Source organism: Schistocerca nitens, chromosome 8 (assembly GCF_023898315.1).
Source record: "Schistocerca nitens isolate TAMUIC-IGC-003100 chromosome 8, iqSchNite1.1, whole genome shotgun sequence".
In the NCBI taxonomy this organism is placed as follows: Eukaryota; Metazoa; Arthropoda; class Insecta; order Orthoptera; family Acrididae; genus Schistocerca; species Schistocerca nitens.
The window spans coordinates 601,957,806-601,971,586 of record NC_064621.1 but is presented as its reverse complement, the minus strand read 5'-3'; the positions used below and the strand labels follow the sequence as shown (position 1 = coordinate 601,971,586).

At 38.5% G+C, this 13,781-nt stretch overlaps 1 protein-coding gene across 1 annotated transcript in view; it reads right to left on the bottom strand.

The window, feature by feature from the left end:
* Positions 1-10,722: 10,722 nt before the first annotated feature.
* Positions 10,723-13,781, bottom strand: part of LOC126199044 (toll-interacting protein-like) — a 65,871-nt gene continuing 62,812 nt past the window's right edge. The window contains exon 6 of the mRNA XM_049935749.1: positions 10,723-11,438. Coding sequence (XP_049791706.1) covers positions 11,328-11,438 — 111 coding nt within the window. The 3' untranslated portion in view covers positions 10,723-11,327. The remainder of the gene's footprint in view (positions 11,439-13,781) is intronic.

Sequence of the window (13,781 nt, the reverse complement as noted above, 5' to 3'; positions counted from 1 at the left end):
TTTTTCATTTTTATTTTTGTGGGAGGTGGGGAAATTACCCACTTACTGTATCCAAAAATTCATCTAATGAGTAGAAGGAGTTGCCATTCAGAAATTCTTTTAATTTCTTTTTAAATGCTATATGGCTATCTGTCAGACTTTTGATGCTATTAGGTAAGTGACCAAAGACTTTCGTGGCAGCATAATTTACCCCGTTCTGAGCCAAAGTTAGATTTAACCTTGAGTAGTGAAGATTGTCCTTTCTCCTAGTGTTGTAGCCATGTACACTGTTATTACTTTTGAATTCGTTTGGATTGTTAATAACAAATTTCATAAGTGAAGGCTACAGTGAAGATCCCTAGCTCTTTAAAGAAGTGTCTGCAGGATGATCTTGGATGAGCTCCAGCAATTATTCTGATTACATACTTTTGTGCAATGAACACTCTTTTATTCAATGATGAATTACCCCAGAATATGATACCATAAGAAAGCAGAGAATGAAAATAGTTGTGGTAAGCTAATTTACTGAGGTGTACTCGTATATCGCCAAAATTTGCAATGACCCTAATAGCATAAGTAGATGAACTCAAACATTTCAGTAGATCTTCAGCATTTTTTTTTCCCCCCCCCAATTCAACCCCTCATCAATGCATACATTTAGAAATTTTGAATATTCTACCTTAGCTACCGATTTCTGATCGAAGTCTATATTTATTAGTGGTGTCATTTCATTTACTGTGTGGAGCTGTATATACTGTGTTCTGTCAAAGTTTAATGAGAGCCCATTTGCAGAGAACCACTTAATGATTTTCTGAAAAACATTGTTTACAATTTCATCAGTTAATTCTTGTCTGTTGGGTGTGATAGCTATACTTTTATCATCGGCAAAAAGTACCAGCTTTGCATCTTCGTGAATGTAGAATGGCAAGTCATTAATATATATTAAGAACAGCAGAGGCCCCTAGACCGAACCTTGTGGCACCCCATTCTTGATTGTTCCCCAGTTTGAGAAATCACCAGTTTTTTGCATATTATGTGAACTGCTTATTTCAACTTTCTGCACTCTTCCAGTTGCGTATGATTTAAACCATTTGAGCACTGTCCCATTCATACCATATTACTTGAGCTTATGTAGAAGTATTCCATGATTTACACAATCAAAAGCCTTTGAGAGATCACAAAAATCCCAACGGGTGACTTCCGGTTACTCTGAGCATTTAATATTTCATTAGTGAAAGTATATATAACATTTTCCGTTGAAAAACCTTTCTGGAAACCAAACTGACGTTTTGTTAAAACTTTATTTTTACAAAGGTGTGAAGCTACTGTACAATACATTACTTTTTCAAGAATTTTGGATAAGGCAGTCAGAGGAGAGATTGGGCACTAGTTGTTGACATCAGACGTATCCCCTTTTTTATGCAGTGGTTTAACAATGGCATACTTCAGTCTATCTGGTAAAATACCCTGCTTCAGAGAGCTATTTACATATGCTGGAAATGCCATCAATTCCATGTGAGCTTTTATTCTTGAGAGTTTATTATCTTCCTAATTTCAGAAGGAGAGGTGGGTGGAATTTCAATTGTATCAAATTGTATGGGTAAGGCCTCTTCCATTAACTGCCTTGCTTCTTCTAATGAACATTTAGTTCCTATTTTCTCCACAACATTTAAAAAATGATTATGCAAAATGTTTTCGACTTCCGGCTTGTTGTTTGTCAAGTTTCCATTCACTTTGATGGTAATGCCGTCATCCTGTACTCTTGGTTGCCCTGTCTCCCTTGTAATAATATTCCAAATTGTTTTGATTTTGTTATCAGAGGTATTAATCTCAGACATGATGCACATGTTTCTGGACTTTTTAATAACCTTTCTTAATGTAGCACAGTAGTTTTTATAATATTTGGCTGTTTCTGGGTCATTACTCTTTCTTGTTGTTAGAGATGCAGTTTCCTTTTGTGGTTACAAGATATTTTTATTCCTTTAGTAGGCCAAGGTTTCTTGCATGGTTTCTTATAATTAGATTTTACTACTTTCTTGGGAAAACAGTTTTAAAATTCTCTTACAAGTGTATCAACAAATAAGTTATATTTTAAATTAGCATCGGGTTCCTTGTAGACCTCATCCCAGTCTAACTGCTGAAAATTTTCCCTGAAATTTCTAATTGTTGAGTCATTAATTGAACACCCAACTTTGGAGAGTAGTTTTGAATTACTGAATGGAGCTATGTCATATACTGTAACTAGCTGAGCACCGTGATCAGAAAGGCCATTCTCAACAGGACAAGAATTTATGTTTTTAAACTTATCTTTGTCTATAAAAGTGTTATCTATCAATGTGCTGCTGTCCTTTACTACCCGAGTAGTAAAACCAATGACAGATGTCAAACTGAAAGAATCGAGCAAGACTTCCAAGTAATTCTTCCTATTACACTCTTTCAGTGAACCAACACTGAAGTCCCCAGAAATAATAATTTGCTTTCCCCTATCTGACAGATAGCACAACAAGGCATCCAAGTTTTCCAGGAATAAATGAAAGTTTACTGAAGGGGCCTATATACTGTTACAATTATAAAAGAGACCTCCTTTAGTTTAAGTTGACAGGCACATGCTTCTATATGTTGCTCTAGACAAAACTTTTTTTGTATCTAAGCTTTTTACACAGTGATAACTTTTGACATATATGGCAACTCCTCCTCTCACCTTAATCTCTCTACTCATATGTGCAGCTAGTTTATACCCACTGATATTTACCTTTTCCATATCAGACGCAATGTGATGCTCAGACAGGCCTAGTATATCTATTACATTATCAGATTCAATGACATCTAAACAAACCAGGAGCTCATTTACTTTATCCTTCAATCCCGGAATATTTTGGTGAAAAATGGTAACGTTATTTTTTACTTTACTTTTGTGAGAATCTACTTCTCTCTTTAATCCACCAATATTTTGGTTAAATGTGGGAACATTATTATTTATTTTACTGTTGTGAGAATCTTGAGAGTTTTGGACCTCTTTAGCACCTGCCTGCCTGAACTTCTCATTGGACACTGATATTAGTCTAAAAAAAGAGGTACATCCATGAGTACTAGTGTCCCCCCTTATGGATTTCACTAACAACCCTGCCAGTTTACCCTTCCCTTTCCTATTGAGGAAATGCTAAGCTTCATATACAGTGCAGCATACTTCGAGTGTTATGTGTATTGTAGGAAACTTAAGGTAATAATGGGTGATGCAGCATTAGAGTGGCTATTAGAGTTGAAAGATCCATCAAGCTGATTAATGCATTGGGTACTGAAGCTATAGACCTGACAATAATCACAGGAATGCAGATGGCTTCAGTAGAAAGGCTGCTGTGTCATGAAGAGGTCACACAGCTACAGAATGGCAAAAAGCTAAGCAGCTGACAAGGACAGTAATCCATTTGCAATGCAACTGCAGTTCATTGCGTACAATGGTGCATTATGTGGGGAAAACAAACCTTGGACTTTGTGTTGTGGTTGCAGCCATGCTTTGAGAGGAAGTTCTGAAGCAGGTACGTGATTATGTTAAAGTGGGCCATGGTGAAAGTGGGCCATGGTGGTTGAAGAACAATGGAATGGCATGTGGCCAGTTGGTACCGGTGGTGTACACGTAAATAAGATGTGAAACAATGTGTGAAGAACTATGTACCACGTACAGTGGGCTGAATTGAGCCATCAGTGTATACTACTGCAAAGATTACCAGACACTAGTGAAATGACGAGTACAGACATCCGAGGTCCTTTTGGACAAACACTGGCAGGGAATCGCTGTGCTGACAGTAAAATTTCATGTTATGTGTGAATGGTAACTATCCCAGATCAGCAAGCCAAAGCAGTGGCTCAGGCCATGGTAAATAATTGGTTGTTGAAGATCGGTGTTCCAGAGACTGACTACAGATCAGGGCACCACTTTTACATCAAAATTAATGAAAGAGAATTATCATTTATTGCATATATTTATGTTAAGGATGAGCATTTTGCATTCACAGGCCAATGGAAGAACAGAGTGAGTTCATCGGACAACAGGGAAGATGTAAAGTCATCATAATGACTGGAGTATGCTATTAGGGAGTATGCTGCAGCATATAATTTTAAGGTTTACAAAATTACAGTCCTATCACAATACAAGGTAGTATAAAGCCTGAAAATGCCACCACCATTCAAGGTAGTGAAGCCTAAGTAGGGAAGAATGGAGAGTCAGCGTGGAATTTCACAAGAACTTTACAGTATGTATGAAAACAAGTACAAAAAGCCCATTCAAAGGCGCTCAAATTTCAAAAGCGAATGGGACAACAGAATGCAATGTTACCTGAGCACCATATAGGCCAACAGGTGATGTTAATGAGTATTTACATCCTGAAGGGAGATACGATGAAATTACTCACTTATTATGAAGGTCCATATCATGTGACAAATGACCTTCCCATTTAACATAAAGCTACAAATGCCTGCTTGTACTATAGTCATCAATGTTGGGGGTACCTGCCCCTTTTGAGGCACACAGGACTCTTTACCGCCATTTCTGGCACCAGGGGGGGACGGAGTAGGAAGCAGAAGGCAACAAACCAGGTAGATCAGATTGCACCTGTGGTATCTATGTGGGTTTTGCCTTATGCATTCAGACATTAGAACGAAGAGTGACTAAGGCTTCCCTGCTTCAAGTAACACCACCAACAGAGATGGCCACAAAAAGCATAGTGTCACTGGCACTGCTGCACCTCTACAGCCGTGGAGGAGTAATCACCTTCCAGGTATGACAACTGGAGGGCAAGGTGCTTTCCTGGCAAGAAGACATTGTCATGATAGACCACTGTTGGACATTGAAATTGATTAACAACACATGTGCTGTAAGGAATGAAGTATGGAGGCTGGACAATAATTTCATCAGATTACACCAAGAAGCCGGATAGACTGGGTTACTAAGCAAATTGCAGGGGGGAGTACCAGATGTTGCAGGTGTCTTACGATCATCTATGTGAAGAGGCCATGGATTTGGTTCCACACACTACGAAAAGACAGAATCAGGGATCATAGAGGCAGCTGGTAGGTTGTTAAAAGATTTGTGGAACATCTGACACCGATGGTATAAAGTAGGTAAACAATATGTCGGTTCAGATACAGAGGAAAGCAGAAAATACCATAGTCCTAGCGAAATGGCATATTACCCAGTTGACAAATCTGGAACTGGTGTGTTAAATATTATCAGGCTATGTGGGGGTTAATGGCAGAGCTGACTGACTACCTATGGATGACAGCCAGCTCAGTGAACTGAGATCCAACAAGGAACCCCTTGAGCGCAACGTTGCAAGTTCAATCTTTAGTACGGCTAATTTGAAAATGTTGTGTTAACAATAATGACAGGAAAAATATTAGCTACTAATGACTCACCATGCGAAACAGGAGGGTGACAGATAATTAATGAGGAGGTGCAGAGATCAACCTTTTATGGGATGTATGTATAACACTTCACAAAATGGACTTTACTGACGTTCAAGAAATGTTCAAAAGAAACCATTAACTTGCGGCACGAACACCAAAAGAAAAATGGCGTGCCACAGTGATCACAAAGGTTTGCACCATCAAGGCTGAAGGCAAACTCCTTGGGAGTTACAAACTGTGCAGGATGTTCAACGAGGTATCCACTTTTAAAGGAAGCATATAGAATCATTTTGGTGTAACATGGTGACAAAAAATGTGGACTGTGATGGCATGCAACTCATTGCGAAACAGCTTATTGTGAAACTGGCTATCCTTCAAGGCATAGCCGCAGATAGCGCGATATGTTTTATAGGCACAGGAAAAACAAACATCCAGAGGCTAAATTTGTCCAGTGGTTCCAAGTGGTATGAAATGCAGTGTCACACACTTTTTAGGAGGGATAGTTTCTACTAAAGGCATATGATTTTTATACAAATAGAAGGAACCAAGCAAAAGCAAGTTATTTTGACCAGCTCTTAGCCAAAAGCAGTGCTCATACAATAGTTGTACTTCTCTTATGCCCATTTTCCTGCTCTTGCTTGCTGTGACATAAATATTCCCTACTGCCCTTGCAAGATCACACATATGAGAAAGAATCATGGGGGGGGGGGGGGGGGGGGGGCAGTGCACCAGCAACTTCTCACAGCACAATAACTTTCCAGACAATTTACCACAAATATTAACAGTCAGAATGATAGTATACAAGTGCATTAAGGCATTGATGTTAGTTGATATTGATACAATTCTCTTGGTACCTCTACTTTCCAGGTTCTTTTCAATGTATTTTCTCTTCAAATCCCGATCGGTTAGTCAGAGTCAGAAACAAATTCCTTATTGAACATTGGGATAAGTTTCTTTAGCTCGGATACTAATTTTCAGGCCCATTCTGCAGCTTGCTATGCGTCATCAAGTTGACGCTTTGTTTGAAATTCATTATCTTACGTCTTCAAAGTCTGTAACACAGTTTGAAGTCATGCAACCATCCACTGTTTTCCTTGGAATCACTGTATTCTATGTAGCATGCTGATTGTGTGCACAACACAGTAAGTCATTATCATGTGCATCCTGCAAATTGTATCGAGCATCCATGAAATTGCAAACACCAGTATTTGTAATAAGTGCGCCTAGTCCTTCCTTAAATATCCATAGTCTTCCTTACGCACTACATGGTCATATTGCTGCAAACTTATTCAAAGTCAGTTCACAATTGTTTCTTTACTGTGCTGCAAATGATCTTCTATGCACATAATTATGTTTAGTACACACTCCTTGGCCAAAGATTGTCCTTTATTGTGTTTCATTCGAGAAGAAATTTGTCTCTCCCTGTCTGACAAGGATGATGAACTATATGGCTTGACACCTGTTTCAGTATCACTTTCAGCATGTATCACCACCATTGCACGTCTCATGTACATTGTCTGCACAGTTGAGCATGCATGAAACCACACATTCCACTGACTCATCTTGCAGAAACACTAATATTTCATCGGCCACTTCTTTCTCACTATGCAAAATTTCTTTGGTTCCTTTTAGACAAAATGTCAATTTTGGCAACTGTTGTCATAGATATATACAATGTTTGCATTGTTTATCAGTGCCATTGCTCTGCTTTGTATCAACACCACTAGCACTGCTGTGTCACACAACAACAGCAGTCAAGGCAGAAAATGGAGACAATCGCAAGAGTACGGGACAAATTTGATTATCGTCTGGACATTCGCCGTGCGTCTAGTGGTAGGAACATAAGGAATATTTGGAAAAGGTAATGAAAACTTTGATACAAAATGTGACTGTAGAAAAACACATAATGTTGTATGCACATGCACATAAAGCGTATACCCTTGGAAAACCATTCTTTTGAATATGGCAAATTTTGTAGTCCTATGCATACGTTAAAATTTACTTCACATCTATAACTTCATTCATGTAGAAGATATAGCATTGTGAAATTGAATGAATCTTTTTGAAACACCTAGTGCAATACATCCTTAGCACTGGGAAGGTCTTTAATATTTGACCAACGATCTCAAGAGTATGTGCTATACTCCTGGTACTAAGATACTTAAGTATCTGATTAACCTTCCAATCAGGCTCTACAGGTGTCTCTCACAACAGTATTAATATTTGTCAATCCCAAATTAGCTGACTGGGGCATTATAACGAATGGTAAATCAACAGAGTGTGCTGCATGTCTTCGAGATAATCGTGCATAATGCTGATTACTGGATGCAGACCATCACTGCTTCATCTATCATGAGATAGGAGCTCAATGTATACCCGCCGTGTACCTGTTCATCTATTAATGCACTGTGTTCTGTAAACTGCAATCAGGCTGAGAAATGAGTTGAGTTATATGTTAACAACCAGGAACAGCCACAGTTAACTGTTCCAATAAGAATAGTAAAAAATTTCCTATAATCGTCTGAAATCTTGGAAAAATACTTTACTACATAATACACTATCTACATATTTCTTTTAATAAGATCAGAATTTTGCAGCATTTGTCACACCCTTCAATCAACAGAGACGTCAACTAGTAATCACACATGTTGCCAAATTTTATTTCAAAAGGGGATCCTTGCTATGCTTATTTGGTTGCCAAGTACAAGTGCTGAACAGACTGAAGGGCACAGTACAGGACTACCACAAAACAGGTGATGGGGGTCCCCTATTTTGGCCTGATATGTACATAAAACAATTGTGGTGCTCAGCTAAAATGCCATTAATCAATGTTTTGAAAATGTAATCTGGGATAAAGTTCTTCCTGTCATCAAGTAGTTTAAAATTCTCTTTTTTATAACAATGGTGGCTACTCCATCCACATTTTTAGACAAATCTGGGCCACAACAAATGCTACTAGGCCCTGGTTTGGACAAATAATTTCATTGCTCAAGGTCAACATCTGAATTGCACTCCACTGCTGGGGCAGCCATCATACAAGATGCCAATAGATTGTATGCCTGGTGCACCACTAAGCTGCTACTGGATGGCAACATTGCGAATCACCACATTCTAGGTATTGGATTGGTTTTAAATGCAGTTGATGCACCTAAATCCCTCCTCATTCAGAACACCCTCAATCCTTCAATGATTTTAGACCTCACCAAACCACGAACTATAACAGAGTCATAATTGCCTTGTACGAGTGAAGCAGACAGGCTGTGTCTGCTTGCTGTATCGTGTTAAGACATTAAGATTTTTAAAGCCGTTTAGTTTATTCACATGCAGCAGCCATACCATTCAATGATCTAGAGCAACGACTATAAATCTAAGATTTTAAAAAATCAGATTAGGGTAGATTAAAAACAAGAATAGTCAACAACTACACAATATGTATGAAGATAACATCAAACAACTATTGTCTTTCCATCACACCAACTTCTTGACAGTGAAATACAACTGTTGGATGGTGGTAGCAAGCACAGTATGGGGTTTCTCACTGTGTAGTTATTGAGTTAATCACTAGTGCAAAAATACCTGTCAGGTTATCAGTAATTGAATAATATCTCCAGAATCCACAATGTCAGTGTCTAAAGAGCTTCATTGTTTCTAGAGTTCAGGTTGACTGTTGATTCACCACATGTTCCAACGGGTTCTCTACCCAATTAGTGTGACATTATGTTAATTACATGGCCAAGCACAATCTTTCCTCCGAATTTCATGAGTGGAATTAAAATAGCCCCTCTACATGTAAGCCAAAATTGTCATGCTGTCAAATTCGAACTATGATGGCAAGGATGTTATCCTTTGGTTATCAAGTTTCTGCAACAAGCTTTAATGAATCTAGATACTAGGAGCCATGTCCAAAGCTTTGGGCACTGGTATTCAGCTCCTATATATAGAAAGAGCAATCATAGTCTTCTTTATAGGAAATGAAATTCCAGCTGCCACACTCTGTAATGTATTTGCAATTGGTGAAATGCTGCTATGGCCGTCGTCACACAAGCAGTTTGAGTTTTTTTGGGTGAAGCTTGAAGTTTTTGCGAATGTGTAGACTTCCTTTTACCGTATTGGAAATCTGGGCTGTGTATCAGAAATCCTATATATGGCTTTACTGAATTTGGGAGCTCTAGCCATGACCTTTTCTTCTTCTCTTTAACAATGATAAGTTATTCTACATTCAATTGCAATGACTCCAAATCAGGGCTGAAAAGAATATTAAGATGTTGTGAGATCTAAGACAGAGAAAGACTACAGTTATTCCCCTGGGGCATATAAAGAATCCCCAAAGCACATTAAATCCTTCAAAATGAATAATGGTTGGGGCAGTTCATGTTCTCACAATCAAAACTCAGTTGGTGGAAGGGACATTAAGCTTACTGCCTCCTCCTCAGAGCATATACTGTTTGCAACTGCATGCAGACGTGATGAGAGAGACAGGGAGGAGCAATATTTTTCATTTGCAAATACAGCAAAAGCACCTCATAATTTCCTCGTCTGATTATGTCAATCTTCTGCTGTAAGATAGCTTACAGACCATTCTCTTTCATATCTAATTTTCAACATTTTTATCCTCTTGTGCCCTATGTTCAAAGTTCCTTTAGAGAAGCTGAAGAGCCTACATCTTCTTGAAGGGAACGCACTTGCTCTAGCATGTACATGAACAGCCCTCAGTAATTGTTTCAGAATTTGTGTTGATAAATTCATTTTGGAGCCAAATTGACTGCAGAGGTGAAAGATGAGATTGTTGGTGGCTTCTGTTCCTTGTGAAATTTCTTCACCTCTGGCACTAATTCTGAAATATTTAGCACCTGAACCTCTGAATCCCCAACAAACAGGCCAGTCTTTACTCCAGTTGAAGCAGCCAGATACAGCAGTCATGTAAGTGTGAAATGTGCTTCCTTGTGTGAACGAGTTTTCTTTGCTGAAAAAGGCTTTGATCAAAAGCTATAACGTGCCTGTCTGCAACACAACAGGTCATTTTTAAGGTGAGTAGCAAACTATCCCTTTCCTAATATTGTAGATATTCCACCCAGGAGTTTCCACTGTTTGACTGTCTTTATACTAAATTGTTTGAGCAGTTAACACAATATACCGGCAAACTATATTCTGTTCAGAGTCCGTGTGTACATTTATATTCCATGCAAGCTGACCGGCCATTGCTTGCCACGGTGATGTGGCCGTGTGTTGGCATTTTAGCAGCACAATGGGTTAAGAATTAAGAACACACTTTCATATGAAGAAATTCTGCCTTGATGTGCTCAAGCAGCACTGGTGGATCTAAATACAAAGTACTTATAATTTCCCCTTTTACACTGTTTATTATAATCGTGAGAGGATTGAATAATGTGCACTGACAAATAACACACACAAACAATGAGTATTTTTTACCTAAAAGAGGATTTCAATGCCAGCCCAACACATTCTCCCCCAGTATTTCGCTCTTTATACTGAGGTATAATATAACAACAAAAAATATTAATACGGTTATTAATCATCTCTAACACCTGACGCTGGAATTTTCATGTCTTGTATGGAATTATGTTACATATAAAAGTAACTTAAGTATTCCAAGTTATTTGATTACATATTACAAGTACATCACATAGATCATCAAAGCTGATTGCTGATTTTTTTAATGCAGGTATAACCTTTCACAATAAAATGACAGAGTAAAAGTTTTTAATGAATTTGATTATTAACTGCATAATCAATAAGCTGTTACAATTTTTGTATATTAACAAAATAAAGATAATTAACATAGAATATAACAACATGGCACATACATCATTTTCTGGATTCATATATATTTAAACCACACTCATTAATATAAATGAATACAATGCCTTATGTTAAACATAAGGTACTTGTTGACATCATACAGAAAATGTGCACTATTGAGCACATCATTCACTCATCTGTAAAAGTGAATTGACTGTACCATCTTTGCTGCCTCTGTTAGCTTCAAAAACAGACTTAATTACTTCTTTGTCCATATTAGGAAACATTTCTTCAATCTGAAACAAACAAAAAAATCTCTCAAACAGTCTCATGAGGAAGAAGCAAGGGATGTACAAAATCTGTAGTACTCAGTCATACTGCAGTGACTACTGCAACAGATAATGTGTTGTGAACTTGTGGAGCAACATTTAACCCTACGAACTGCAGCATACTCCTGATTATTCAGTGTAATCTGGGAGAGAAGATACACAAATAATTGAAAAACATGAATAGTTGAGGTTTTTCGAACATGTATTCGAGACAATGTCTACTGATGGGTGGTAGGGGCACCATCAACGGCCGACATCTGCATGTGTTGAGGTGCAGCTCAGTGCAGTTATCTTCCATTGCCAGTCTGGCTTAGTTTCTGCCACTGCCCCTAGCAGCCGGCAACCTATGCTGCCGGTACCCGTGTGCACAACATCTGTGCTTTTCTTTTAAAAAAGATGAACGAATAATCGTGAGTATATTGCACAGACCTAAAAACAGTTTGATTATGCCAGTATAATATCTGTTCAAAATATACATCAAAAGATAGCAATTCTTAGTATATTATTACCCACTTATTTATATTTACTTGCATGTTTACACTATACATTTATTTTGATAATGTCACTATACTTGACTAATATTCTATTCTGAAGTATTGAGAAAGTAAGACAGATACACAAAAATTTAGTGGAGACAAATTGCCACTTGATAGTTGACCATGCTCAATGAATATAAATAATATTAAGAAACAACTGAATTTTTGTTCATAATTAATCTCCCAGTAACATAATAATAATAACAACAACAACATTAATGTTATAGGAGGGTGATACTAAAGGTAAGGTCTCCAGTTTGTTAAACATAAAGAAACATTTATTTACAATAAATTGTACATAGATTTGAAGCTTGAGCATTTCTCTACTTTTCCACATAATCGCTATTTCGATTGATGCATTTTTGTACATGCTGTAGCAGTTTTTGTATGCCCACGTCATACTGGCCCACCACCACACTACTGAAGAAACATTGGACCTCATCTTTCGCCTCGTCATCGTTGTCACTGAAGCACCTTCCAGCAAAGTGTTCTTTCATCTTAGGAAGCCCAGACTATATGGTGGATGGGTGACGATGTCCCATCCAAACTGTTGCAGAATATCCACGGTTTGACGGGCGATCGTTGTCGTGGTGAAGGCTTATCCCTTGCTCTACATTTCCCCTTTTCGGTTCTGAATCAATCGTCTGAGTGTTTTAATTTCTGAAAATACCTGTCAACATTTACTGTTGTCCCAGGTACCATGAAGCTGACCAACAATATCTCCTTTTGGTTCCAAAACTCAACTCCCATGACTATATTGGCAGACTACGTTCTTTTGAATTTACAAGGCTTGGATGAATCAGAATGCCGCCACTCACACGATTGTTGTTTAATTTCAGGTGTGAAGTGGAAAGCCCAAGTTTCATCACCCATACCCAAGTTTCATCAACTGAATCCAAAAGGCTGTCCTTTTCACCCACATAGGATTGAAGAAATTGGCAGGAAGTTTCAATGAGTTGCCATTTGTGGTCTTCTGTCAGCATTCTTGGGACCCATTTTGCGAACACCTTCAGAAATTTCAACGTTTCAGTCAAAGTCTGGTGAACGATGCTTTCAGGAGTGATCTGCTGACCTTGAAGTGCGATTTGCGATTGTCTCTTTGGGAATTGGTGGTCTCCCACTTCTTTCCTCACCATAATCACTTTTAGACATTTTTCACATCTTTAAACAACTCTCCGTACACTTCCATCAACTGTCAATGAATGTCGATTGGTTTAACACCTTTTGCACTCAAAAACCAAATAATTGTGTGAACTTCGCACCTGGCAGTAGTGGCTAATGAGAGCTCCATTACAACTGTGTGCTAAGCTAAGACTGAAAGCTCCAGCAGACATGCAGTTTCTGTATTTTGTGTGTGTGTGTGTGTGTGTGTGTGTGTGTGTGTGCGTAAAAAAAGTGTGGACAACAGCCAGGCAAACAGTCTCCCTGTGGCTCCAGCACCTTTAAGACCTAACTTTTGGGATTGCCCTCATAATAATGGGACTTCCAGGATAGGAACAATGAGGAAGAATGAGGGAGAGGTACCACTCACTTGCTGCTGATTGATGTATGGAACAGACTCTTAAGAGCTTAGAAAATTTCACCAGCTAACAAGGATGATGGGCATGGAAGAAGAGGAATGGGCTGCACCAACTGAAGATAAGGAGGGGTTCAAGGAGATAAGGCAAAGCAGGAGAGGGGAGGCAGCTGTCTACGGCAGTAGCAAAATAAGGACTGAATAAGGTAGCAATCTCACAATAGAAGATTTATCGTGAGAGGAAACAGGGAGAGAGAA